We start from the raw sequence: 27,809 nt of genomic DNA, 5'->3' as shown, positions 1-27,809 counted from the left end.
TGGCACAGCTCCCAGACCCCACTCTCAGCTCCTGAGCTCTGGGGCTTGAGGGTGCCCGCCACCCTGCTCAGGCTGGCGCACCTGCCACAGGTACAGGATGTACTGGTCGAGGCCCATCTTCTGGTATGTGTAGAGGACAAGGTAGCAGTTGCCTGCGCACAACTGTCCGTGATGCATGGGGTTCACGGGCTGCCTGCGTGAGTCCTGGATGTACCACACCTGGGGAACAGGGGACCAACAGGCAGGGGTGGTGCCTCCACCTGAACTAGCCCACCCACCGTGTGTCCAGCCAGGAAGCTCTCTGCAGCTGGGGGCATGCCTCATCTGTGCAGACAAGGGGCTCCCCCTGAGCTCTGTGCCCACCCTACACTCTGTGCTTCCCCCAGGGACCCCTGGGACCCACACTTGTGCCAGCCTGTTCTCAGCCAGGACTCTGAGTTGGTGTGTGGTGCCTGGGACAAACAAGCGGTGAGGACTCCAGAGGCTGCCCAGGCTGCCACATGCCACCCCAGCCTGACCTCACCAGCCACAGCCCTGCACAGCTGCTCTCTGCTCAGGCCAGGGCAGCAGAAGCTGGGCAGAAGCAAGGCCTTGGGGCTCTTGGAAAAATTTCCTTTTTTTCAAGTGTCACTTAAAAAAAGCAAACCCTGTTCAAAGACTGAAAGGGAAACACTTAGTCACACTTAATGTGATGTCCTGTTCCTGTGGGTAGCCGAGCATGGGCCCTGGAGCCAGGCAAACCCTGGTTGAATCTCGGTCACCCACAGCGGCAGTGAGACATTTCTGAGCTTCAGTTTTTCCCACCTGTGAAGTGGGGGTAACAGCGCTCACCTCGACATGGCAAGAAACAACATCTGGGCATCCCGTGGCCACACAGAGCCTGACAGCAGTCTCTGGAAAAGACCAGAGCACCGGGAATCCTGCTTCTGCAGAAGAGGCTGACTGCAACCACTCGCCTCCAGGAGCAGCACTCACCTGGCAGCCAGGCTTCCTGGCCCGGGCCCCCCTCTGGCTGCCTGTCCCCGAGCCTGCTGTGGGGGGGGGGGGGGGCGGAGGACGTCCCCTCCGTGGCTTTGTGCTTGGGGCCTGGGCTGCAGACCCCTCCTTCCTTCCTCCCTTGCCCTTCTCTCCGCTTTCCTGTTTCTCCTTTTCTCTCTTTCGCTGGTTGCCCCTCTGTCTCTCCCTGGGTACCCCATCTCTCCCTGACCCCCTTTCTCCTCTCCCTGTGCCCTCACCCCTCCCTGCTCTGCATCTCATCCCCTCCTCCCTCTATTCGGTCTCCTCCGCCCTCTCTCTCATTCTCAGTCTCCTCTTCTTTGTCTCTCCCTGTCCCCTCAACCTGTCATCCTCTCTCCCTCCTCCCCCTCTGCCCCGTCTTCTCCTATCTCAGTCTCTCCCCACTCACCGCCACTGTCCATCCATGGTAGGGCAAATGTCAGAGGGCACCTTGGAGAAACAGTATTTTCTCAGACCTCGGCCTACCTTGAGAACTAGTGCACCTCACACAGGCCCAGCTGTCCTGTTCCCATACGCTCTCAGCACCCGCACACCAGTCTCGGGGCCAGGTGGGACCACAGCTTTAGCCCCATTTTACATATAAAAAACTAAGCCCTGAAGGAATTAAGGGCCCTGCCTGGGGGTGACCCAATTAGTCAAGATACAACCCTGCCCTGTACAGAGCCTGGAAGGAGCCCCCAACCCCTGCATCTCCCAGAACATTGGTCTGAGACCAGACGGGTGGCTGACAGGATGTGACTTTGTGTTGGGCGTGTAGGGCTGTGATCATGTGTGATGCAGAGTTTGTATGCTTACATGTTTTCAATTGTTTGAATAAGTGCAATCACAAGGTATGAGTATGTGTGTCTATAATATGTATGTGTCATACATATGACAAAAGGGCACAATTAATTGTCCGAATGTTACTGTTCTGGGTGCCATGAGTGTTACCGAGCAAGTGGCCGTGGCTGCATGGGACTGTACGCGTGATGCATATGAGCTGGCAGGGCGGAGGGTGCCTGTATACGTACACATGCCCCGTGTGTCCCTGATTGTGTGTAGATGTGCACCTGGGCGTACCTGGGTCACTTTAGCAGCCATAAGGTTCACCTGAAGACAAAGCCTACACCTGTGCGTCCATCTTCCCCCAGCCAAGTCAGTGCCCCTCACCTCCACCTTCCCAGAGCCGTCGTCCACCATCCTGAGCTGGGCCGCCAGCTCAGAATGGCTGTGCAGCTTGCCCACGTCCAGTTTCACCTGAAGTAATTTACCTGAGGGTGGGACAGAGGGTGTCACTGGCGATGTCTGCCCTGTCCCAGACTTCGCCTCGCCCAGCCAATCACGCAAGAAGCTCCCTCCGGCCACGCCCCCTCACCCTTCCCGTGGAGATTCTGGGCCCCGCTCAGGCCCCGCCCCTCCAGCCCCGCCCCGCCCATCGCTCAGGAAGCCTCGGCTCGGCGCTCCGCTCCGCTGTCCGGCCACGCCCCCTCACCCGTTCCGCGGAGGTGCTTGTTCTTGCGCTGCTCCCCAGACCACGATCGGAAGAGCTGCTTGAACGCGGCCGACTCGGCGCCTTCGTCCACCACCTCCACATTCGTGTAGCTCGGGTAGCCCTTGGCCTGGATGAAGCCCTGGGCGGGGGGGGGCTCTGTCAAGCGTGTGGCCCAAGGGCCCACTGCTCCGCTCCACCCGCAGGACCTGCCGCTCACGCTTCGGGGCCAGCCAGTTCACTGAGCAGCTTTAATGAACTGAGCTCATGACTGGCTTAAGGAGCTGGCTCCGGCACTACCGACTCCTCTGAAGTCCCTGAGGACAGGCTGGGTCCCGTTAGTCCGGGCCTCGGGAAGGGCCAGCTATGACCACCCGTCAGACCCCAGGCAGAGCCCTGCCTCCCCTCCTGGAAAAGGAGGGAGCACCCAGTGCTTGGAGAATCATCAGACCTCAAGGCGGGTCCCCCACATCCCCCTTTTACACATGGTTTCTTGGAAGCTATCTGGTCCTCCCCCGTCAGGGCCCCCAAGGCAGGCCACAGCCCGCGGTACCCCAGAGAGGGGCACTGTGTTCCCCCTCGGACCGTTGGGCAGAGCTGTGTCTCTGCCCTCAGACAGGGCGGTGGGTGTTCAGGCTTAGACCCCAGGGCAGGGTTATGTCCTCCTCCATCCGACAGGGCTCCCAGGGCGGGATGTATCCCCCTCCTGGCCCCAGGGCAGGATTACCTCTCTCTTTAGACCCCAGGACATGGATGTCTCCCAGCTTAGGTTGCAGGGTAAGGCGGTTTCCTCCCTACCCAGGAACCAGGGCAGCTCTATGTCCTTCTAAGCCAGGGCCCCATAGCCTCACCAGAGCCCTGCTGAAGGCAGCCTTTTTCTCCTGGAGGCTAGTCATGCGTCCCTGCCACACGTAGATCTTGAAACCACCCTGGTCCAGGATGTAGCAGTCCTGGGAGCCAAAGTGGGGCTGGTCAGTAGGTGGTCCAGACTGGGTTGGGCTTGTAGAGTGGGTGGGGAGATGGATGGGATGGCTGGGGCCAGGCTTGCCTCACCTCCTCCTGCAGTAGGTCTTGGGCCAGAGGGCAGGTCGACAACTCCTGGATCACCACATCCTTGCCCTTCTCGTAGACACTAGGGGACAGGCATCCAGATGTGGGCAGCTCAGCTCCTCCCGGGCCTGGCTCCACTCCAGCTACCACTGCCCCTTGCACCTCCAGAGGCAGAAGGCTTGGGGGCTGGGGGCCCAGGCTGAGGTCTTCACTGCAGCCTTGCTGTGAAGACTTAGGCAGCTTCCTGGCCCTCTCAGGGCCTCAGTCGCCCTGTCTGTACAATGCGTTCTCAGAAAGGCAGCCATGCAAGAGCACAGGCTGGGCCTAAGGTCCCACATGGCCTGCCCCAGAAACCCATGAACCTTTTCTAGAGGGCTTCCTAGAGACACCGTGTTATTGCAGTAATGCCGGACATGCACGCCTGGGCTATTCCACCCACCCTGCCCACTCCCAAGGTCTGCTCACTGGTAGAGGCGGACATTGGCCTTTTGCAGTTGGTCAGTACTCTTGCTGGGCATGGCGGTGTGCAGGTTGCCCACTCTGCAGCCCAGCACAGCTTCCATGATCTGCATGAGGTCAGTGGCTTCAGTCTCATCATCCACCACACCAATCTGTGCACGGCCACCACGCTCCCTGTCCTGGAGGCTGCGGGTCAGGGCCAGGCCCTGCGGGACAGGACCTGGCAGTCAGAGCATCCCCAGAATGCCCCCCATCACCTCTCAGACAGTCCAGCCCAGAATCCTCCTGTCACTGCTCAGCTCCCAGAGGCTGGGGGCCAGGGGAGGTATCCCCTTATCCTGGCATCCAGGGGTACCACCAGTTCAGGATCTGGACTCAGTTTGTAGGTGCTTCTCAGCTTCTTAGGCGAGAGCGAAGCCCACGTCTTGGGGTAGCTGGAGGATGGGCACCTGGAGGACCACCCCTCTCCCCGAGCACTGCACCCCTTAGTTCCCGGGGCAGACACTGACCCGCGCCTTCTCAGCAGTGCTGGTTTTGGGCCCATTCCACTGGATCAACATCTTGCCCAGGTCTAGCAGGAAGATGTCACTCTTATTAAAGCTGTGCCAGGAGAGCTCCACCTGCCAGAGCCAGGCGTCAGGGAGGGAGACAGTGTGTCATACCACCCGCACCCAGGTGGAGGGGCACTGCAGCCTGTCCTTGCCCACGTGCGCATAGCTCAGGTGTGTCACTTATGTGCATGAAGCTGCGTGCAACTGGGTGTATGTGTGAGTGTGACACCACTCTGATGGTGTGCAGGCACGCATCCATGTAAGCATGTGAGACCTTGAGCATCACTGTGGATGTGGCTGGGTGCATCTCTGGGCATGTGTAAACGTAGGTTATGCTGCATTTCACAGGGTGTCCGTGACCGAGTCTGACACTTCTCACTCAGTGCAAGTCTACAGCAGTACATGCGTACACAGACACATGGATGCAAGTGGGGCGCAAGTACCAGTTTATCCACATGTGTAGATGTGTGTGTAGGTGAACATCAAATGTGAAGAAGTGTATGAGCTCCTGGCTGACAGTGCATGTGTACCTGTGTGGGGGACAGTGTGTTATCTGTGGAAAAGGGCAAGTATCATCCCAATGCTTTGGAGAGTAAAAGTGGGAGCTCTGAATAATTATGCCAGGCTAACAGGCAAAACCTGGGGCTGCATGGTGGCGCTGCATGACCGGGGATGTATGATCACTAAATCTGTGGGTGACACTGTGTGAGCCTGGGTGGGACTGTCTGTGAGTCACAGAGCTGCCACATACCATGCAGACAGTAACGTACACAACTGTCACCATTCACATCGCAGGCGTCAAACTCCTGACTGTTCATTACACTGATGGCAGCAAACCGTCTTGTTCTCACAAGATCAGTATTTTCCATCAATATCCTGACAGATGGAAGTAAGGGGCGCTCCGGTCTAATTTGCACAAGGGCACTCTATGGACCGAGTGGCATTAGGGCTAACAGTGGAGACACTGGGTGTGCCTATGGGTGACAATTATGACGTGTATGAGAATGTGGGGCTGTGCACCTCCCTAAATCATGCTACTTCCCATTGTGCTGCGTAGCAGAGCCATCCAGGTGCATCATCTTGTCTGCCTCACCTTCCTAGTTCTCAGTGTGTCCATGGGACAGATGAGGAAACAGAGGGTCAAAGGAGCTGTGGGACGGGTGGGGCTGGAAGCCTGGCTCTGCCTTCTCTCTCCTCATCAGGATGGGCCATCGGGGAATGCTGACCTCCCACGTTCCCCCCACCGTCCCCACCGCTCTCCACACTTCCCTACACTTCAGGACACGCAGTCCAGCTGAGTCCATGGTCAGGTGGCATCCCTGGCAGCTCTCACCTCGCTGGCTGACACGTGCTTCCCCGCTCTGATGTGCAGCAGTCGCTGGATGTTGTACACGTTGGTCTCCACGTGCTTGAGGGCAGAGGCCAGGCCTCCCTTCCGGTAGCTGAGGAGAGCATGGGGTCCCATGTGAGACCATATGCTGCCATGCGCAGGGGTGAGTGCAGATGTGCGTGCCTGCATGCACGCATGCGGGGACACATGCCTGTTTAATACGTGTGTGCAAGTAGATATGAACACGTGTGTACAAGCATATGGGGGCAGTAATGTGCACGTGTTTATCCATGTGTAGATACGTGGACACATGAATGTGTATATACATGTATGCACGTGGGGAAAAACGTGTATCTGTTTATCCGTGTGCGTACAGATGTGCGTGCATGGAATTCACGCAACCGCATATATGTGTGTAGGTGGACGTGAATACTCACCGACGTATGTGGGTGCCCATCTGTAGGTGGACATACGTGGGGTGGCGTGTTTTCTGCATGCACATGTATACATGTGTGCGTGCATTTATGTATATACTATTTACATGTATCAGGTTCAACAGAAATGATCGAATACTGGCAATTTCCTATGGTTCGACCTAATATATTGTAATTGTTAATTAAATAAATATTTGAAGCAATTTACAGCAAAAGACATATTTCTATTGGGCATAGTAACAGAAAAGCAAACTGAAAAACAGCACTGGGATCCACTCCTGGGTATACACCCAAGAGAAATGAGAAACATATGTCCACACAAAAACTTGTATACAATACTGGATGGTGAGTAAACTTACTGCAGTAATCATCTCACAATATATGTAAGTCAAACCATTATGCTGTACACCTTAAACTTACACAGTGCTGTGTGCCAGTTATATCTCAATAAAACTGGGGGGAAAAACTACCCAAAACTTGTATACAAATGTTAACAACAGTATTACCCACCCATAACAGCCAAAAAGTGGAAACAACCCAAATGTCCATTAAGTGATGAATACATAAATAAAATGTGGTATATCCATAAATGGTGTTGTATAATTCTATTTAAGTAAAATGTCCGGAAGAGGGAAATCTATACAGACTGGGGCAAGGGAGTACTGGGGGAAATGGGGAGTGATGCTAAAGGGTACGGGGCTTCTTCTGGGGGTGTTGAAAACGTTCTAAAATTACGGCGATGGATCCCACAAGTCTGTGAATACACTAAAAAATCACTGAATTGTATGCTTTAAACGGGTGGGTTGTATGGTATGATTTGTATGTCAATAAGTTGTCACCCGCCCCACTCAAAAAAACCACCCCACACACTGTGATGAGGGAGACAGTTGCCCCAGGCCGCCAGCCACCGCACGGCTCCTGTCCCTCCCAGCCCCCAGCCCGCCTCACTCACATGATTCCAGGGCGGAAGTAGCTGCGAAAGCAGGCGGATTCGTGGCCCTGCGCCTCGCGGTGCTGCACGGTGGCGCCACCCAGCGCCTCCTGCAGGTGCTGCACGAAGGAGCCCGCCGTACCCTGCGCCTCCACACCCGCCTCCTTCCCGACCCAGTAGTGCAGGTCTTTGGGCGCCCCCGACGTGGCCTTCAGGCTCTGGGGGACCTAGGGTCCAGGTGTTTGCGTCCGTGTGTGTGGTGAGGGGCTGAGGTCCCAGGAGTGGGGTGGGGCCCGAGGGCTGAGGCGGAGAGGGGAGATCGAGGTGGAGGATGTACGAAGGGCTGTGGGGAGACTGGTCAGGTGCTTCCACCGACAGGAGATGGAGACCGGCGAGGGAAGGGTGAAGAGGCCTCAAAGGCAGCAGCCTCCGTATGGGATGCGATTCTTGGGCTCCCAGCCTGCCTTTTCCCAGGGCGGGGCTTAGTCTGCACCATGGAACCCCCAAAGGTCCAGCCACCCCACCCCCCACCCCCCAGACTCCTGAAGTGCTCACGTGCAGGACGATATAGCAGTGCTCCTCAAAGAAGTTCCCATAAGCCCGCTCGGGGACCGGCACCATCTTCAGGTTCTGGGAGAGGAGGGTGCCTAGTGACAACTTGGGAGACCCTGTTCCTCCCAGCCATGACCCTTTGGCATAGGGGGAGGGAGCTCTGAGTGGGGAGCGGGAGAAGACTGGTCTCAGAGACCTGCACACTGTCTTTATCACCAGCTTTTCTGTCTGGTCGTGCAGCTCACCTCAGTGATCCATATGTGGAGGTCCCTGTGGCTCTCGACGGCTGGGAGGCCCCTGTTGGTGTCCATCCTAGATCAGGAAAGAGTGAGGGAGGGAACAGTAGCCAGAGTCCTCAGGCCCTGGCCGCCTGTACTCTGGGCTCTAAGCAAGAGCTCTCCCCACGCACAGCTCTCCAAAGACCCTTCATCATAGCCTGTGCCTCTCATGAGGAGGGCTGCGTAAACAAAAGGGCCAGCACACCAGGACACCAGGGTACTGCAGACGTCGGCACAGAGGCTTTGCAAACAGGGACCTGCCTTGTCGTCTGTGCTTGTGTACTTGAAACAGGGCTGAGCTCTGTGGACAATGATAGGCTTTGAGTCTATGGACAACCTCTGCAAACAGACAGGGCGTTTGAAACAGGCTATGCATACAGACACAGGATCTGCAGCCAGGGACAGTCACTGTAGACAGTGATAGGCTTACAGCCAGGCGAGGGCTCTGCTAGTCACAACAGGTGCTGTAGGCAGGGACAGACTCTGCAAACAGGGGCAGGCTCTTGAAGTGAGACAGAATCCTGTAGACAAGACAGGCTCTGCACACAAGGCGAATAGGCGTAGGTCTTTCAGACAGGAGATAACCATGCAAAGAGACACAGCACCTGCAGAGAAAAGGGACAGCTTCCTTAGACCCAGGAAAGGGATGCAACAGGCACAGGTTCTCCTGACAAAGATGAGTTCTGTTGACAGGGACCACCTTTGTAAGGATGACCTACGTGAAGAGACACAGACTGGACCCAGGGAAATTCAGACAAGCTGGGCAAACAAGTAAAGGTTATGAACGCTGAGAAAGGCTCTACAGACAGTCCCGGGTTCTGCAGGTGTGGAGGGGTTTTGCAGAATTGGGAAAGGCTTTGCAAATGTGGATGGGGACAAACCCTTAAGACAGGGACTCTTTGCAGAAGAGACAGGCTCTGCAGATATGAACAGGCATGTAGATAGGCAAGGCTCTGCAAAGAGACACAGCATCACCAGTCAGAGAAGTGCTTGGCAGACAGAGGCAGGCTCTGAAACAGGCAAAAGCTCTCTAGGCATGGTCAGGCTGTGCATGCAGGGACAGCCTTGGGAAACAGCCTCAAATCCTGCAAACATGGAGATCGGAACAGCCTGGGCAAGCAATCGTGAGCTCTGCAGAGCAATCCGGGCTCTGCAAAAAGACACAGGCTCTGCAGACAAAGCCTGTATAGACAGAGACTTGGCAGATTGGGATAGGTTTTGTAAGCCCACACAGGCTCTGCAAACAGACAGCCTCTGTTAACAGTGACAGTGTCTTCAGAGAGGGCAGGATGTGCTGAAAGGAGCCGGCCAGGAAATCAGCTCCATGTTCCAGCACAGATGCCCCAGACATGGGCAAGATCTTAAAACGGGGCTGGGTTCTGTAGAGAGCCCAGGTTCGGCAAACAGGGACAGGCTTTAGAAAAGGATGAGTTCTAGAGAGAGATAAAGGCTCCATGAATAGGGACAGGTTCTGTTAACAAGTACACATGGAATTAGGAGTAGACTGTGCAGACAGGCATGGGCTCTGCCAACAGGGATGTGCTCTGTCGAAAGACAGGGGTGCTCCCAGACACAGTGACCCATGGCAGGTGAGAAACTCTTCGTAGGAGTAGAGCCTGCAAGCAGACAAGAATTTCTATCCAGGAAGTTGAGACAAGCTGTGCAAATAGGCAAAGGCCCTGAAAAATGTCACAGACTGTACAAATAGGGCTCAGGTTCTGCAGACAGAATAGGCTCTGAAATAGATAAAGACTCTATGAATAGGGACAGAGTCTAGAGACAGAGATACTCCCTGCAGAGGAAACAGGTTCTGCTGACAGGGCCAGGAACTGTAAACAGACAATGCTTTATAGACAGGGACGGTGTCTTTAGGCAGAAAGAGATGTCCCAGCCAAGGCCGCGGGACAAGCTCCGGAGACAGGGATAGGCTTGCGTTCAGGGCCGCTTCTGCAATAAAAGCATATCTTATCCATGAAGAAAGAGGGACAGACTGTTTAAAAAGACCCAGGTTCTGAAAAAAGACACTCTCAAAACAGGCTCAGGACAGAAAGAAGCTCTGCAGATCAGACACATGTTCTGCAAACCCAGGACAGACTCTGCACACACGGACTGTCTCTGAAGATGACAGACTCTGCAGCAAGTGACAGGCTTAGCTGACATGAGCAGTTGGCATAGATCAGACCAAAACATTCTCAAATTCTTGAAACACAGCTGAACGCTTAATACACACAGACTGCAAACAGCCACTGGCTCTGCAAACAGCAACTTTGCCGTGCTCTGTGGTTCTGAGTGTGCACAGGAGAGAGAAGTGTGGAATGAGAGGGATATGGGGAAGAAGGGGGCTCTGGATTTTGTTTCATGTCGGCAGGTGACTCTCAACGACCCCGGGCTTCCCTGCATCCCTCCTTCAGAAACCTCTGCATGAGGTTTGGTCATTCCTTCATCCGTGGAAATTCTTTCGATGTGTAAACTAAATCCTGCCAGCTGCAACTTTTCCTTCTTGCTGCTGCTTTGCCCAATAGACCCAGAAGTCCCTTCTTTCTGAATTTCTCACTCCTAGTGGCCCTGGTGTGGTGTTCACTCCTCTCCCCTCCCCTCTCCACTCCACTCTAGCCGTGCTATATCAGCAGGAGGAACAACCTTGACCCTGCATGATCAGGGGAAATGAAGTGGGAGGGGAGATACAGAGTTACAGAATCAGAGGCAGAGCGTGACAGGTGGCACCGAGTGGCCCAGCTTCCTTACGTCTTTGTCCAGGCCGGGCCCAGGCCCTGGTGAGCTCACAGTGGGAAACACCCAGCCCTCTCAAAGAGGGCCAAGATGGCCGTGGATGTGGGGTGAGGTGGGGTGGAAGAGGGAGCTGCCCAGAACAGGGCGGGCAGAGGGGGTTCCAGCCGGGGCTAGAGCCGCCCCCCGAACCCGTACTGGAGACCCTGTGTGCTGACGGCCTGGCCTCCCTCACTAGAGCATTGGATTCTGGGGCCAGGGGCTTGTCCTCCTGGTTTACTGCCGGCTCCTGCTACCTGACACCTGGCAGGTTCTCAGCCCATGACTGCAGGAGTGAAAGCGGACAGAGAAGGGGGCCACCACGTGCACTAACTGCACCCAGAACTGCTGTCGCAGTGATGGCCTGTTGCTGTGACAGTGACATGAGTGACAGGCAGACACGGTGACCATGTAATGGTGGTCTCAAGCAACAGGAAACACGTGGTGACATCAAGTGACAGGGGTAGTGACATTCGGTGGTGACGGGCAGAAGCAGTGATTAGTGACAACCACCAGGGCACAGGCAGCCAGTGACCAGAGGTACAGACTAGGAGCTGTAACTGTGAAATAGTGACAGAGTGACAGGAAGATTGGTTGGCTCAGCACAGGGGTCACCAGGGCTCCCTGTGGGGCAGGGAAGTCAGACTGTGGCCAGGAAGTTGGGACTGGGCTGGTTGCACGGGGTGGGGACAGCATCATCCCCAGGGAGCTTGGAGGGTGCCCGCATATCCAGTGCCAGCCTGCAGAGCCAAACTCTCAGGCTCCCAGGGCCTGAGGCCTCATCCCATGTAACCTGTCTTCCAACTGGATTCTGGGGGGATGGAGAAGGGATGCTCAAAGGGTGGGGGCCCTATCTCCCCAGCACCCTCTTCTTTCCTCCAGGCAGTCCCTTCTCCCTCAGGAGGCCCCTGCCCTCCCCAGAGTGCTCCTTCTGACCCACCAGGCTTTCCCACCCGAGGGTGTCCCCTCTTCCCCTTCTATTACCCACCCCGAGTGGGGACCCTCTACTGGGTATCCTCTCCTCCTACTGGAAGCTCCCTTCTCTTCCCTGGGGGCTCACTCCCTCCAGCCATGGCCCCCTTCCTCTCCCAGATGTCCAGTTCCTCCTCTGACGTGCCCTTCTGTCCTGGTGCCCCCTCCTTTACTGGGTGCCCTTTTCCTCCCCCCATGCATCCTCCCTCTCCCCAGTGCCCCCTTCTCTCCTGACTGCCCCTCCGCCCTTTCTGTGCTCCCTTCCTCCTCCAGATGCCCCCTTCTTTCCCCTGGAGCTGCCCTCTCACACCCCTTTCCTTCCCCAATGCACTCTCTCTCCCCTGGCCTCCTTTTCCCTTCCCCGCGTTCTCCTCCCACCCAGGGGCCCCTTTCTCTCTCCCCCTCCTTCCACACCCCCCACCCCTCCCTCTACCCAGAGCCTCCTCCCTCCTCTGGTGCCCCTTTTTCTCCCCTAGGTGTGTAACTTCCGCCTCCTGAGGATCCTGCGATGGGGCGGACCCTGAGGTCACTTTGCCCGACTTCCAGGAAGGGGGCGGGGGGCACTGCCTGCTGGAGTGGGAGGGAGGGACAGGGCCCCGGCCCCAGGTGTATGGACTCTGGGAGACAGACACGCCCCCCCACCCCATAGAAAATCTGACACTTTCCTGCCCCTGAGGATCGCTCTGGTCGCAGCCTCCCTGCCTCCACCAGTGTCCTCACCTGCTGGGCTGCTCGCTGCCTTCCCAGTTCTGCCGGCCCCTCGGCAGCCCCGAGCCCAGTGACCCGACGTGGTACACCCCATTTGGGGCGGCCCTCCCCACCCTGGCCCCCCAGTCTCCTCCCTGCCCGGCCTACCTGCTGGAAACTGCTCATTCCTTCACCCTGCCTGTGGGCAGTGCTGGGCCTGGCTCGGGGCCAGGCTCTGCCCATTGCCCTCCCCAACACTGTAACTGAATCCCTGTTCCCGCCCAGCAGGACACGCCCCAGCACTTGTCGGGCTGGGGCATTCACACTTAGTCAATCAGTTAGTCAGTCAACAAATATTAACCCAGCTCTCTGAGAGCCAACCCCTTCCCCTGGCTGGACTGCCAGGCCTCACCTCCAGGGTACCGGTGGCCAGAGAGAGTGGGGGATGGAGGCCTGGGCTGCACCAAGATGTGGGGTGTGGAATCCACTGTGATTTCCCTTCTGAGAGTCCCTGATCCCCGACCTCCAGAAGGCCAGGCCACCCCAGCAAACTTTAGGAGGAAGCAGCGCCAAGGCTGGTTCGGGGGGGTCGGCAGTCTGGCTCTGCGAGACCCAGGTCACTTCAGAAGGTGGGGGAAGGTGGCCAGGGCTCCCTCCTGCATCTCTGCTGCCCTCCCCACCCCAATTTGGGCTCGCTGCCTGGCACAGCCCTCCCCAGGGAGCCCTGATACCCATCGTGGGAGAGGCCAGTCCAGCCCTTGCAGGGAACACGCAGCTTCCACGCCTAGGCTGCCCCCTCCTTTCCTTCCTGATTGTGGGGTGGGGGAAGAGCTGGAAAACAGAGCCTTCCAGAACCTCCAGGGGCACGGCCATCCTTAACTTAGACCACAGGCCTCAGTCCCAGCCACGGTGCAGCCAGTGTGGATGCCCCTTCCAGTGCGGGAACACTGCTAAAAGCTGCCACTAGGGGCTACCCTGGTGGCGCGGTGGTTAAGAATCCGTCTGCAATGCAAGGGACACGGGTTAGATCCCTGGTCCGGGAAGATCCTACATGCTGCGGAGCAGCTAAGCCCGTGCGCCACAACTACTGAAGCCCACGCACCTAAAGCCCGTGCTCTGCAACAAGAGAAGCCACCGCAGTGAGAAGCCCGCACACCGCAACGAAGAGTAGCCCCTGCTCACCGCAACTAGAGAAAGCCCGTGCACAGCAACGAAGACCCAACGCAGCCAAAAATAAATGAATAAATAATTAATTTTTAAAAATCCCTTAAGAAAAAAAAAGCTGCCATTGGTCCCAAGACCCTTTCCCCATGTCCAGTCCTCACCCCCACTGCTCTCTGTCACAGGGTGAGGGGATTCCAGGAAATCTGGGTCCAGCTGTGCCCAGGAGGACCTACTGCCGGTGTGTGACTGTGTTTAACAGATAGAGTTACTGGGTCCCTGTGTGTGAAGGGAGGCCCGTGTCACAAGGCACTTGGCCAGCCCCTGTGTGTGTCTGTGTCTGACCTCGTGTGTGGGAGAATGCCTTTTTGAGCCTCTGTTCCTTTCTGTGACTGTGCGTGTGTGCCTGTGAGGTGCCTGCGTTTGGCTCCACCTCTTTGCCTGTGCACACCTGTTTCCCGACTCCTTTTGTCTGGGCCCCAGCAAAATCACATGCAGTCACTTCTCCCCACCTCATCTCACTTTCTCTCTCAGTCCACCCTGGTTGGTCTTTGTTCTTCATTCCCTGGAAATGGCCCTTTCCTAGTCCCCAGAGCCCACAAGCTGGGGGTTGGCTCCCTGTCTTCAACTTACCTTTCCCCTCCACCAACCAGGAACTCCGCTGACCAACCCTTCCTTTTGAAACCTCCCCCAGCCCAAGTTTTCTCCCCACCGCAACGGCCGCCTCCTTTGGGGCCTTTAAATGTCAGCAGGCACAAGCCTCCGCTCCTTCACCGTCTCCTTTCTATTTTTTTCCCAAGTTCCAGTCCCCAGGCTGTAAACACCATGGAAACGCTCTCTTCTGACCCCAACTCCCACCCCTCCCGAACTCCCCCAGCCTCCATCTGTCTCCTTTATCTCGTCCCATCTGTCCTGGCACGTCTGCCCTTACACTTGACATCCACGTCAGGCCTCTCTCAGATCTACCTCCTCACAGCCTCCGGAAATGGCAGGAACATCTAGCTGCTCAGGCCCCAAACCTGGGAGCCATCCTGGGTTCCTATTCTCCCCTCACACCCAGCAGACTGGCCAGCGGCTGGTTCATCCGGGCCCCTGAGCCTGGCCAGCCCTCTCACAACTCCTGCCCTGCTCTGGAAAGCAGCCTCTCACACCAACTGGCAGCACGAGCTCCTCTCTCCATCTCCTTGGTCCCTACATCCATCCTCCCGCCGTAGCCAGAGGGATCTTTCAACCATAAATCAGATCATGCCACTCCCCTGCTTCAAACTTTCCAGAAGCTTCCCTAAAATCAAATCCCCAGTTGCCTGTCCCTCTGGCTGCATCTCCTATCACTGTCCCCAGTTCTCACTACATTCCAGCTACAGGATTCTTGTGTCTCTCAAGACGCGGACCTCATTCTAGTGTCTGGACCTTTGCACTTGTTGTTTCCTTTGCCTGGAAGCCTCTCCCCTACATCTTCCCATGGCTCCCTTTCCACATTCCTGACTCAACCAAAATGGCACCTCCCTCCGCCCTCGTTGTGGGCAGGACACCCCACCTGGCACAATGCAGCCTCAGCAGCTTAGTGCGGGGTGGGGGCACAAGGACCTCTCCAAGGCCCCTCCCCTTAGACTTCTCTGGGTCTCTAGAAAGTCTCTCATAACTGCCCTACTCCAGAACCGCCCCACCCTGTAATCTGTGACCCGAGGCCCGGAGCGGTGGCAGTGGGGCCAGGGCCTGGCCTGGGGTCCAGATGAGCAGCATTGTTTTGTGTCTGGTGTGGACAAGCTCCATGGGATCAAGCCCTTGGCACAGAGAGAGGAAACTGAGGCCCAGAGCAGTGATCACAGGCAGCCAGTATGCTACAAGGACGAGAGGGTACCCGGCCTCTCCCTTCATCCTCCGGAGCAAGAATGGAGCTCTGTCAACCGCTCCTCCGGTTCGGCCACCCTCCCACGGATCCGGGCTTGGAGTCAGAAGGGGACTGAGCCTGGCTTGCCTCATCCAGCACCGACCTGGCCATGACCCCCTCGTACCACTGACCTCTTCCTGCCCCGGGACGCCGCGACCCGCCTCCACCCTCGCCCCGCAGCCCCGCAGGTTCCCAGGGTTCTCAGCGCTACTCTGTTCCTCCCCGCCCCCCCCACCCCCCCCGCCCCCCCCACCCCCCCCGCCCCCAGCGCCGGCTTATCTCCGAAGGCCCAGCCCCCTCGGCACCAAAGTTGACAAAGGCGTCGGAGAGCCTGGGGTGGGCGGGGCAGGCGCTGGATGCCAGCCCCGCCTCAGGCCCCGCCCCTGCAGGCCCCGCCCCCACGTTACCTGCGCTCTGGTTCCCACCTCGGCGTCCTGGTGTCCCAGGTTTCGTCCGAGTCCCTCCCAGGCAGGTGCAGGATGTTGCCTCTTGTGGAGACCGGGTCCCAGGTGGCGGAGGGGCGCCCCTCCGGAGCGCGGACAGGACCTGGGCCGGGGCTGCCTGACCAGTGTCCTGGATCCCTGAATCCCTGGATTCCAGGGACCTGGAAACGTCCGGTCCTACGCCCTTGAGGAGAGCGGCCTTGGGCCCGCGTGGATCCCCTCTCGCCCCCCACCTGGCTGCAGGCCGCGGAGGAGCAGTGACACAGTAACCGGGGCGCGCACGGTCCGAGAGCGACTCCCCCGAGGGCGCCATGGGAACGGCCAGGGCCCGAGGAGATGGAGCCTGTCCTGTGCCTGCGGGGGGCCACCACTCTAATGAGCCGTGTGGAGTGCCCGAGGCCGAGGACGGCCCAGAGAACAGCCCTAGGTCTCTGCGAACGAGAAGGTGCCGATGCCTTGCGTCTCCGTGGCGGGGAATGCGTGGCCTTGCGCAGCCCCCGTGCACCACCCCAATTAGACACAGCTGGGGCCAGGACGGTACCCTCCCTACCCCCTCCTCCCGCCAGGTGAGGTGTTCCCGGTGGCTTGTGCGATCCACTGCTCCAATGTGAAGTGGGGGTAGCTACTCTGCTCCCCACCTCACTGTAAAAGCAGGGAGCTGTCAGGCAGCTGGGGCTCTTATTGGGACCCCCTCCTCACCCCTGCCTTGGGAAAGACTCCCAGTGTCCATATGGTGTTTTCTGTGTACTTTTCTGAGTTTCCTGAATTTTCTGCAATGAATACATAACATCTTTCAGGTAAAGCAATATATGTCATTCCCCCTAAGCCCTGCCCATAGCTCCTCTGCCATACCTGGAGGTGTCAGGCCTGGAAGAGTTTTGGGGGACTTTCTTCTCTTCCATAGCCAGAGTGGAGGTTCTCAGCCCAGGTTGCACCTTTGAATCATCTGGGCACGTAAAAATATGATGCCCACCCTTAGAGAGCTGGGCTGGCACGGGTCCTCTGAATAGGTGGGAAGGGAACAGGTCATCAAGAGGTCACTTGCTTGGGACCTGGCATACTGAGAGTTCACCTCCTGATGTTTTCTTGTTTGAGCACCTATCACTTCTGTATTCCAGGACCCGGGTAGGAGGCTGGGGAGGAGTGGCTGGGGAAAGCCCACCTGGGAAGACAGTCTGCTGAGCTTATGGATAAGCGGCATAGTCTGTGTAACCTGGGATGCTGGCGTGGCACACATCTCCTGTGCCAGGGCTGCCTGCAAATCAACAGGCTGCTCACGGCCCAGATTCACCAACTGGCATGGCCACTAGCCTGATCTCCAAGGAGAACACACTGGACCCTCAGGCCTTCGGGAGGAGGCTATGTGGGCTCTAGGTTCTCCACCCCACACCTCCCTTACAGCACCCTCTCCTAACCCAGTGATTCTCAGTTCTGGCTGCCCATTAGAAACCTGAGGGCCCTTAAAAATACAGATCCTCAAGTCCACCCCAGACCATTTAAACCCAGCTTCAGGGGCAGTGACAGTTCTCAACCATTTGTTTGCTTGTATGCAGAGGTGGGGCCTGGGGGCAATGCCAGAGAAGCCAAGGGGAGGGAGAGGGCTAGGGAGCTGAGCAAAGGAGAGACAGAGGGACAGAGAGGGACACAGCCTAGGAATCCAGACCAGGGAGGAAGCTGGGGTGACCGCTCTGGCTGGCCAGGAGCTCTACTGCAGAGAGGGCACCTAGGGGCATGGCACAGACTAACTAGGGGGTGGGGGGGTTTGGGGTGTGTCTCTGGGTAAATATTAGGTTTCCTGGCCTGATATAACACTGTGCCCTGTGTTGTTTGGGATGAATATACATGCCTGGCAGAACCCTGTATCCCTGTGACAGACAAAATAGACTGCAGAGCATTGTCTCACTGGCCTCTGTTTTCTCATCCACAAAATGGGGATAAGACCTATCTGCTGAGATTGTTGACCCTGGTGTTTTCTGTTATCTGAATTAGGTATCATTATGAAGAAACAGTTCCTAGAGTGGTGAGGCTGTGCCCAAGGCTCTGCCGGGACTTCCTAGCAGAGGGGCAGGGCGGGGAACTTGTCACCCCTTACCTTCTCATACAGAGGGGCTGGCTGAGGGCAATGTTTCTGGATGTCCCAGTGCAAGAAAACTGTTTTGGATATCCTTACTCTCTTCCTGGGTCCTTTGCCATGCTTCATCTGATAACCACAGCACCTGAGCCAGCGTATGCGAGGGCTATGGGTTTAGGTACCACACTCAATGCCTGTGGCTCTGAGGGGCTGGGGTGTGGGCTGTGGTTTCCTCAGGCTGCACTTGGAAGCCTGTTGGTAGGGCTGGAGTCCTTGGGGGAGGATGGTGAGCCAGACCACTTCTGTCTGGGGAGATGAAGCCAGGGTCCTAACACTGGGCAGAGTGGTTTCCTAGCTCCCCTTGGAGTCAAGGTCCGTGGCTCCTGAGATCCTGCTCCCATTGGCCCCTGCTCTTCAGAAGCTGGGGCACCGGGAGACCCAAGGTGCCGGTGTGAGGCTGTGCAGCTGGGAGAGAACAGAGAACAGAGTGAGGAGAGGTGCTAAGAAGCAGTCCACCCACAAGGGAGCGCAGTTTCATGTATTTATTTTTGGCAGGAAGGAAATCATTGCAAATCTCTTGACTGACAATGCTCGGCCCTGGAAACGTGCACATTCTACATGTAGTATTTCCCCAGTGATGCTGGATTGTTTACACATTCAAATGTCCAACAGAAATCCATGACTACCCAGACACCACCAGCATCTCCACCACTTGGGGGTGTGCGTGTGTGTGTTTGTCTATAGAGAAGCTCCCTAGAGAATGGAACAGGAACAGATACCATCAAATTTACAGTAAAATAGGAACAGAGGCAGCCAGTTGATTTTGCACAGGTATATGCAAGCACTTCAAACCATCCACTCTTCTCGAACCCTGGCATGCCAACTGTCCATCACAGCACCTTTAAAAGCAGAGGCACAAACGTCACGAGTGTTTGACCATAGGGCTGTGTGGTTCTGGATTTTATGAGAAAGCCATCTTTAACATACAGGGTCATAAAAATGTTGCCAGGTTATAGACTTATACAGATTTCCTTTTTATACCAAGTTCAAATGCTGCAACCATGACAAATCAGTGTCATTAGGGCATCCTCATGTCTCCAAAATCATCTCATCAAAATTGCACCACATCAAAGGAGTTTCCCCGTCAACCATCAGCTATGACACGTGGTGCTTCTTTTTAGGATACAGATGCATTGTTTACAAACAGCTAATGGGTGAAACCACGGACCAACATGTAGGATTCCAGAGCAATGGAAGACAGAGCAGTAACAACCTCAGGTGTGCCTGGGCACCTCCACTCAAGGCCCGGCCAGAGATGTGATAACATCATAGTCCACGAGCCACAGAATCCTGTTCCAGATCTTAATGTAAAAAATATTTTTCCAGGAGACTATATTTTAACCTGGTACCGAAAGGACCATGGAAACTCAAGAGGTCAGATTTCTCATTTGGCTAAAGAGTTGGGGGGTGTTTTGGTAACAATGGGAAGTATATGGCACAGAGAAATAGCTGATAGGTTTCATTAGGTTTTAAAGCCCACAATTTAATAAAAGGTAATAATTAAAAACAATACCCGTATTTACCTTAAAAAACATAAACCCCAAACATTCATCTCATTTCTTGGCCTTATGTTAGAATTCTATTGCTTCATTTACATGTAGATGATTAAAAATATATATATCGATATAGATATTTTGATTATGTACATAAAGCAGAATCAAGGGTTAAAATAAGGACGGAATTTTGGAGTGGGGTCAAATAAGGTGCACAGAATCCAGAATGCTCCGAGGGCCCGCTGCCCTCCTGAGACGTTCTGTGTCTGTGGTGGCAGGAACTGGGTTCCACCCCCGGCAGCTCTGCACTGGCTCAGTGCAATGGTGCTCACGGTTTCAGGAATGACCAGGTGAAGTGTCTGGCTCAAGCCTGCCAAGTGTCTTCACTCCATCGGAAGTGGGGCACGACTCCTAGGTTTGATTCCCCTGGAATATTCTAGGATTTCAGTCCTCTCTGCCCCCTATTCCAAATAAGACCTTGGGATGCCAACAAAGAAGGGGGCACAGGTGAGGTTCTAAGGCTCTCATCAGGACTGATTTCTGTGTGGATGTCAACACATGTCAGACACTTGACTGCAACATTCAAGACATTTAAGGCAGTGGGTTCATTTAATGACTAGTTTTCCAAATCAAGGTGTATGGCATGTGCAGACCTGCCACGTAACTGTTATTTTCTGTAGTCATGCCTTGCAAGGGGCTCTTTCTATTTTAACTGGCATGTGGATTACTGGGTTTGGAACACTCAGAGCATGGGGAGACCTGGTTACCCCTGAATACTTACTTCTCTTCTGAAAGCACGGCAGTCTGCAGACCAAAGTGCTGTTGGGAGGACGTGATTGGCAGCTGGCTTCACTATTTTATGAATGAAAGCAGAAAAGAAATTTTACTTTGACAGCTCCCCGCCCCCCACCGTTTTCCAGTCTTCTCAGTGCCAGTCACTCCCACCAGAACTCCGGCCCGACCCATAGAGGACTAAGGCAATGGTGCCAACATGAAAGGGTTCTTTTAAATTATCTTTAAGAGCAATACTTTATAGACTGTCTTATTGTCAAACGAGGAACATGGCACTGCTTAAAAGATCTCACTGGGAAAGGCTGCAAAGGGAGCCCCGGCTCAGGGAGGGGGCCCTTCCTCTCCTTGGCTCTGGGCGATGGGTCCCACATCTAGATGCGTTTCCCCAACCCTCGGCTCAGAAATAGGCTGTGCTTCAAAAGAGAAGACCAAGAGATGGACTCGGGCCACATCAGCGTGGTGGTGGGTTGAGGGCACAGGCTCTCAAGAGAGAACAGTCGGCTTATCAGAAACTCTGAGCTTGACTGCCGTTTGAAATGAACGCCACACCGGTCAGGTGCGCTGGCCCTTTTGTCTTTGTTCCCTTCTGAACTCCCAAGACTGGTGCCAGGGAAGGAACGCAGTCCACAGTCTGCAACGGGGTGGGACACCTATGTTTCTGACCCTGTCCAAGTCTGCAGCTTAGCAGTGAGCAGATTCTGAGCGTAGGCACAGTGGCAAAGAACAGTGTAACAGCCGCTGGTCAATTCCATTTGGTGGCAGCACGGTAGCAGCAAAGAAAATTCCCAAACAGCTCCACGGGTATCCAGCTTTTGGAAAGGACAGATTTAAAAATCAATCAACAGATTTTTTTTAAACTATCCAAGGGTTTTAGAGTTTCTTAGAACTGTTCTACCAACAACAACCAAACCAAAAACATACAGAAATATGGCAGTAGTGTGAAAGCGGAAGTGACATGATGCCACTTTTCCAGGGGAAACTGTGACCTCAAGACAAATTTGTCACCGTCAGAAACAATAAGAGTAATATAAAAGGATCTATCGTTTCCTAAAGCGTTGAGCCACACGATTGCGGATACATTCCAAACTGGGTCAGAAATGAATGTACACACTGACACCATCACAAAATCTCCTCGCAGGGGCCTGACCCTGCGGCATGCCACAGGCGGTCGGAGCAGCACACCCGCTGGGAGACAGGCTCCTATGACTCACCCCCATCCCTTACCACCCACCTCCCTCCCACCTTCCAGGTTTTAGAAAATTGTCATATTTATCTTCTTAGAGAAGCTAAGACAATAAAAGACCAAAAGATGTCTGGAAATACGTTGTATAGAAAAATTAACTCTCAGCTTAAAATAACATTCAAAAAGGCACTTCATCCTGTAGGAAAGAGATTCTGAGTTGGGTCAGCTCCTCTGAGCTGGGGTAGAAGGGGACAGGCTGTCTGCCGGAGGGGAGGACAGTTGAAAGGAAGTCTGATAGATATCAAGCTTTTTTTTTTTTTTTTCCCATTTTTTTCCTTTTTGGTATGTTTTAAGAAAAGCAAATCCAGTAAAATGCATGTCCCTTTACGAAATTCGTTAAAAGAGTTCATTTTAAAATAGTTGTTTCTGTTCTTAAAAAATAAACCAGGTAGGTATGGCCGCGTTCGCCCCGTGGCCTGGATTATGGCGTGTCCTCACTCTGAGCTCCTGGGGAGCTGAGGCCAGGCAGGTCCCGAGGCTGAGGTTCCAGGGTGCACAGGCGGGAGGCGGGCGGAGGCCGGGGCTACCTACTGCAGAGTCTGTGCAGCATGCTGTACACGTCGTCTTCCTGGCTCAGGCCCTCAAAGAAGGGGATGAGGTCCAGTAGCTCCGTGTCTGTCATGTCATCGAACCAGGACTGCACAGGCACCTGGAAGACAGTGCATGGAAGGGGCAGCAGAACTGTATCCAGGCCTGGGGGCCGCTTCTAGCCTGACTGGGTCCCTGTACTTTAACATTTTCTTTGGTAAGGAGGATGGGTACCTGGAAATCATCATCATCGTCACCTTGTTCGTTCTCCTGCCCCAACTAAAATCAATCTAGATCTACCTGGTTCAGGAAGGCAAAATTAAGTGTACCCACTTTGCAGGCATCTGCCTGTTTTGTTTGCCTGCCACAGAAAAGGTGGCCAGGGCGCAGAATATATAACTAGCTTAGCACCTTGCTAATTCCAAAACGCTCTTGCCATTGCATTAAACCAGCTTCTGGTACCTCAGAGCACTTGGAGCCAGAGGACACCAGCCAACACTGACATCAGGGAGCCCACATAGAGGGCATCAGAGGGCTTCCACTTAGGGTCACTGTGCCAGACTGCACGGCAAGGAGAAGTGGACCATTTCCTCCCACGCTTAGCAGAGATCAGGTAAAAGGGGAAGTATAAAATTTCAGGACATTCTGAAGCCATGGGCAAGACAGCATTCTCCCTTAGGTTTAGACAGAGAGGTGGGGAAGGCTGCCAGTGGGTAATAGCCAGGGGTGCAAAGAAGAGATATTAAAAGAAATTTGGGGAAGCCAAAAAAGTTGAAAAGCAGTATTTTTGACCATTTAAAAAATCTAAAGACTGCTCAGAAACATAAAAATTCAGCATGTAATTTAAAAAAGAAACGAGGTAAGGATTAACCAAAAAAATGACTACTCCTGGGGAAGGGGCAGGAATGGGTGAGAGGGCAGAAATGGACACAAGACTTCTCTGAATTTATCTTTGCTGATTGTTTTGATGTTAAACTATGTAAATGTGTTACATAATTGAAATAAAATTAAATCATTAAGAAAAAAAGCAACAAAAGATGAACCTTAGTGTATATAAGTTTGTGACATAACCACAGAGGATTATTTCAAGTGATTCTGAAACATAGTGCTCTTTGTAGATTTCTCAAAAAAACAAAACCTCTAAATGCACTCAATTGTTTTATTATTAGTAATAATATTAAAACAATGCAATTCTGAAGCTATTAAATGTATACTATAGAATAAATCAAATCTGTAATGATGTTAGTATCTTTAGGAATCAAGAGTTTCAGCATAAGAGAAGGAGACACAAATACAAAAACAAATTAAATAAAAACCGTTACAACTGAATTGGAAAAACCAATGTGAATTTATGATTTTGTTTTCATTCTAAAAATAAAAGTAAGTGTATTTTAGCTCTGTCCAGTAGAAAGGACTGGAAGCAAAGGACATCCCAGTAACAATGAGAACCCACCCAAACTGCAGTCTCTAGATACCATTTTCATTCTTAGGAATCAGGTTCCATAGAAAAATGGCTGATTCCAGGGCTGGAGCAAGAAATGGACAAGATGAGCTTACAACATCTTGCTGGACCAGAAAGCAGGAAGCTATCAAAGACTATTGTTATCTGAAGGGGAATCCACTGGCCAAAGTATACAAAAGGATAATAGATGGACTTAAGTTATAACATAAAAAAAAATCCATGAGTTCATAATGGTACCTAAAAAAATTCACTGGTTACTTTTGGAGGCTTGCTAGAGCACCAACGCATGACTCTGAAAACTGCAAAATTAATGAAAAAGAACCAAGACTTTACTCTGACTTCCCTATTCAAACATTCAAAATGAATTTTAGGGTAATCAAGTAGTCAATGAGAGCAAGTTCAATTAAAAAAAAAAAGAATTCCAGCCAATAAATGCAGAAAGAATGATAGGATTCAGAAATCACCATTTTGCAATTCCTAATGAAATAGTGGATATAGGTAAGGATCATCAACGACTGCTCACAGTCGTGAGCAGTCGTGAAAGGTCGATTGAAAATTTAAAAATGGATGGATCAGGCTGACAACACCTGAATCCAAAAATCAATTCAAAATCTTTAAAAGTGGGACAACCTGATGTTGTATGCCTCCTGATGTGATACCACAGCGAGTACACAATACCAAAGCAATGTATGGACCTTGTCTGGATTCTGACTCAAACAATCCAAATGTAAGAAAATATTTCGAGATGATAGGGAAAAGATGAACACAGACTGGATATTAGATAATATTAAGAAACTGTTAGTATTATCAGATGTGATAATGGAATTGGGATTTTTTTTTTTTTTTTTTTTTTTTTTGGCCACGCCGCGAGGCTTGTGGGATCTTAGTTTCCGGACCAGGGATTGAACCAGTGCCCCCTGCAATGGAAGCGTGAAGTCCTAACCACTGGACTGCCAGGAAAGTCCCAGGAATTGGGATTATACTAAAAAGAACCCTTATCTGTTAGACACATTACAAAATGCATTATGTTGAATTTGATTAACTCATCAAAAGGAGCATATTTAAATATAATACATTTTGAATGTTTGTTCAAATAATGATTATACACTAATGGAATCTAGTTTGAACTCAGTTTTTGGTTATAAGTGGAGCAACAGAGTTCTGGCCTCAAGGAAAGGACCCTGTTTGGGCTTTTGTTGAGTCTGAGAAACATGGACTTGGGAGAAACATCCTCTCCAGGGCCTGAGCTGAGGCCTGGCATGGTGGCCACCATGGAGGGGTGAGCAATCACCAATGGGGCTGGTCTCTCTTCCCCTGGAAATGAAGGGCAGGCAGCAGGAGGGCGTCTCTCCTGCTCTGAGTCATGATGCACCCAGAGAGTCGGCACTGGGAGCTGCCACACTCCATGGTTTTGGTTTTGGTTTTGGTTTTTTTTTGCGGTACGCGGGCCTCTCACAGTTGTGGCCTCTCCCATTGCGGAGCACAGGCTCCGGACGCGCAGGCTCAGCGGCCATGGCTCACGGGCCCAGCCACTCCGCGGCATGCGGGATCTTCCCAGACCGGGGCACGAACCCGTGTCCCCTGCATCGGCAGGTGGACTCTCAACCACTGCGCCACCAGGGAAGCCCTCCATGGAGTTTTATGTAGGAAATGTTCCCGTTGTCTACTTTTTAGACATCATTATGAGGTGGTAAAGCCTGGCAGTCTTATCTGAAGACCTCATTGAAGTGCTATTCATTCTTAATACTTCTGTTGAAGAGGTCACCCAGGCCTTCTAAGTCCACAGGGGTCGTGAAGTCCTGGGCAACAGCCAGCTCCAGGAAGCTAATGACAGAACCTTCCCGGTCACAATCCTAAAGATGCTAAGGAGATACAGGCTCATTGAGCCTGCAAGCTCTGCTCTAAGTGCTTTTCACGTACTGCCACCCAATCCTCCAACAATCCTATGAGATCAGCATGCCTATACTCCCCATTTGACAGAGAGGACAACTGAAGCTCAATGGGCATAAATAACTTGGCCAATGTCACGTAATTGCTAAGTGGCAGAGTTGGGATTTCACCAAGGAAAAGGCCAAGAAACCCTGCACAGGGGCTTGAAGGTACAAAAGTGGTTCTGCCTGGCAAGAGAGCTCAGATGGAGCTCTGCGTCCTTTTGCTTTGGGGCTACTTACTGCATTCTCAGGATGGAAGATGTACGAGGCAGGAGAATTGTCCACGATGATCACTTTGCTCAGCTCCCGCCCAAGGCGACTCAGGTCTTTCACATAGTTCCCTCGATGGAAAACACATGATTCTCGGAAGAGCCGGGCCCGGAACACACCCCAGCGGTCCAGCAGGTCAGCCACAGGGTCTGCGTACTGGAAAGCAGGTGTTACAATGAAGCCTGGGCGCCTGGATGAGCCCAGAAGCCCTGACCTCCTGCAGCAAGATCCGTACTACTTTTCTAAAAAGGGATTTAAATAACTGGATGTGTTTCAAGATCCTGGTTATTTCCCTGACACCCTGGATTCTTCCATTTCTCTCACTTCTCATATCCAATCCATCAGAAATTCTTGTCAGTTCCAGCTCCAAAAATATCTTGAATCCACCTGGATCTCTCTGTATTGTCACTGCCTCGTCTGGGCCTCTGTAGTCTCTGGCCTGTGGTGGCTGCGTGAGCCTCTAGAATAGCTTCCCTCTTCCCCTTGGGCCTCCTTTCCACCCCTTCACCCCACAGCTGTCAGAGCGGCCGCTGGAAGACATCTGTCACACCACATCACTCCCTGCACTGTCTTCCCGTCGCATTTGGAACGAGGCCCCCTGGTCCCTGCCGGATCCTGTAAGGCTGCAGCCACTTCTCAGCTCCATCTCAAGTCACTTGAGCCACACTGGCTTTGCACATGGTCAGGACCTTTGCACCAGTGTCCCCTCTGCATGGAACACTCTCTCCCCCGCCCTCTGCACGAGCTTCTCCTTCTGTCTCCTCATTTTTCAGATCTTGGCTTCCCTTATCATCTACCCAGCCCTTCCTTTCTGCCTACTCTCTGGCCTCACAGCCATTGCCCCCACAGAGCTCACCACCTGGGACCACCTGACGTTCCTGTCACCTGTCAGGGACCAGGCCTTGCCTGTCATGTTCCCCATGACATCCCTAGCACTTGTGGGTGCCTACCTCATAGTAGGGCTCAGTAAATACTAGTTCCGTCAGTGAACGAAAGAGCGGACTTGGTATCTGTCTTGTGTGCACGGGGCCACACTGCCCCCTAGAGGTGCTCTGGGCAGCTGGGCCAGCCCAGCCCCCGACTGTCACTGGATGGTGCTCAGACAGCACTTCCATTTACTTGGAGCCCAGGAGTTTTAAGGGAGGGAGTTCGAGCCCCGCTCAGAGTTGGGGTTCATCCAGCTTGGCCCTATTCCATGGCCTGGGGGAATTCCCCCCAAAGCAGGCTGAACTGGATAAAGAAATAGAGGGGTTATCCCTGAGGGAAAATCTTCATCCAGACTGAGTGGCCTGGGCTGAAGGCAAAAGAGTGGCAGCTCCCAGCCCGATGTTAGGTCAGGCCTCAGCACCAAGACCCAAGTGAGGGGCACAGCCAGTTTCCCTAGGGGCCCAGAGGCTCTGCCAGGGAGGTAGGAAGCACCCGAGGCTGGTGGTCTTGGGAAGGCCAGCCCAAGTGCAGAGCCAAGGCAGGCACGGCTGCAGGATGCAGGGCTACGAGCAGCATCCTGGTTCCATGGGCGAGTCCTCCTCTCTCCAGAGACATCCTGATGGAGCAGAGTCCAGGAGGAGGCTGGATTTCCTGCCAACCAAGTGGGGTGAGCTCAGGGCTCTGCAGTTTTCTGCTGGTGAGGGTAGCCAAGTGCCATGTGGGTTGTTTTTAAGGGGCTGACTCTAGCTAATTTCTTCATAATCATTAACGGTGGCGGTGGCATACATCTTTCAAGGGAATGTCTGAGTCTGGGGCTCCAGGCCTTGGAGATGAAGGAGGGGAATATAAGCTTCATGTGGGCAGGGACTGTCTCTTGTTCTCTGTGGTATGCCTAGTGCCTAGTACAGTGGCTGACACACACAGTACATGCTTGCTGGGTGAGTGAATGAAGGAAGGACACTAAGATGGGGAAGCAGACACCGAAGGGCTCTGACAGTCAGCAGAGGGTTGCTTAGGTCCCCGGGCGGCAGGCCAGGAGGTC

General features: G+C 53.7%; 2 protein-coding genes across 19 annotated transcripts in view; both read right to left on the bottom strand.

The window, feature by feature from the left end:
- VILL (villin like) overlaps nucleotides 1–10,240 on the bottom strand; it is a 29,387-nt gene extending 19,147 nt beyond the window's left edge. For 2 of the 5 annotated variants that reach the window (XM_089919052.1, XM_089919053.1), the window contains exons 1-8: nucleotides 5,879–7,132; nucleotides 4,504–4,614; nucleotides 4,001–4,200; nucleotides 3,539–3,617; nucleotides 3,337–3,435; nucleotides 2,489–2,627; nucleotides 2,167–2,267; nucleotides 82–219 (exon numbers count right to left, since the gene is read on the bottom strand). In XM_089919052.1, coding sequence (XP_089775178.1) covers nucleotides 82–219; nucleotides 2,167–2,267; nucleotides 2,489–2,627; nucleotides 3,337–3,435; nucleotides 3,539–3,617; nucleotides 4,001–4,200; nucleotides 4,504–4,614; nucleotides 5,879–6,187 — 1,176 coding nt within the window. In that variant the 5' untranslated portion in view covers nucleotides 6,188–7,132. Of the gene's footprint in view, nucleotides 1–81; nucleotides 220–831; nucleotides 1,864–2,166; nucleotides 2,268–2,488; nucleotides 2,628–3,336; nucleotides 3,436–3,538; nucleotides 3,618–4,000; nucleotides 4,201–4,503; nucleotides 4,615–5,878; nucleotides 7,133–7,261; nucleotides 7,468–7,795; nucleotides 7,871–8,037 lie in introns of those variants that run through there. The other 3 variants (XM_089919056.1, XM_089919054.1, XM_089919055.1) reach the window with 3 other exon arrangements.
- A 5,631-nt stretch (nucleotides 10,241–15,871) lies between these two features.
- The window catches only part of CTDSPL (CTD small phosphatase like), a 127,515-nt gene continuing 115,577 nt past the window's right edge, over nucleotides 15,872–27,809 (bottom strand). For 3 of the 14 annotated variants that reach the window (XM_089919026.1, XM_089919034.1, XM_089919036.1), the window contains 3 exons: nucleotides 25,811–25,996; nucleotides 22,181–22,298; nucleotides 20,373–21,215 (listed from right to left, as the gene is read on the bottom strand). In XM_089919026.1, the coding sequence (XP_089775152.1) occupies nucleotides 21,088–21,215; nucleotides 22,181–22,298; nucleotides 25,811–25,996 (432 nt within the window). In that variant the 3' untranslated portion in view covers nucleotides 20,373–21,087. The other 11 variants (XM_089919037.1, XM_089919038.1, XM_022553728.3 and 8 more) reach the window with 9 other exon arrangements.

Source organism: Delphinapterus leucas, chromosome 10 (assembly GCF_059928025.1).
Source record: "Delphinapterus leucas isolate spDelLeu-1000000601 "Yukka" chromosome 10, BTC_Dleu_Yukka2, whole genome shotgun sequence".
In the NCBI taxonomy this organism is placed as follows: Eukaryota; Metazoa; Chordata; class Mammalia; order Artiodactyla; family Monodontidae; genus Delphinapterus; species Delphinapterus leucas.
This window is presented reverse-complemented; position numbering and strand designations above follow the sequence as displayed.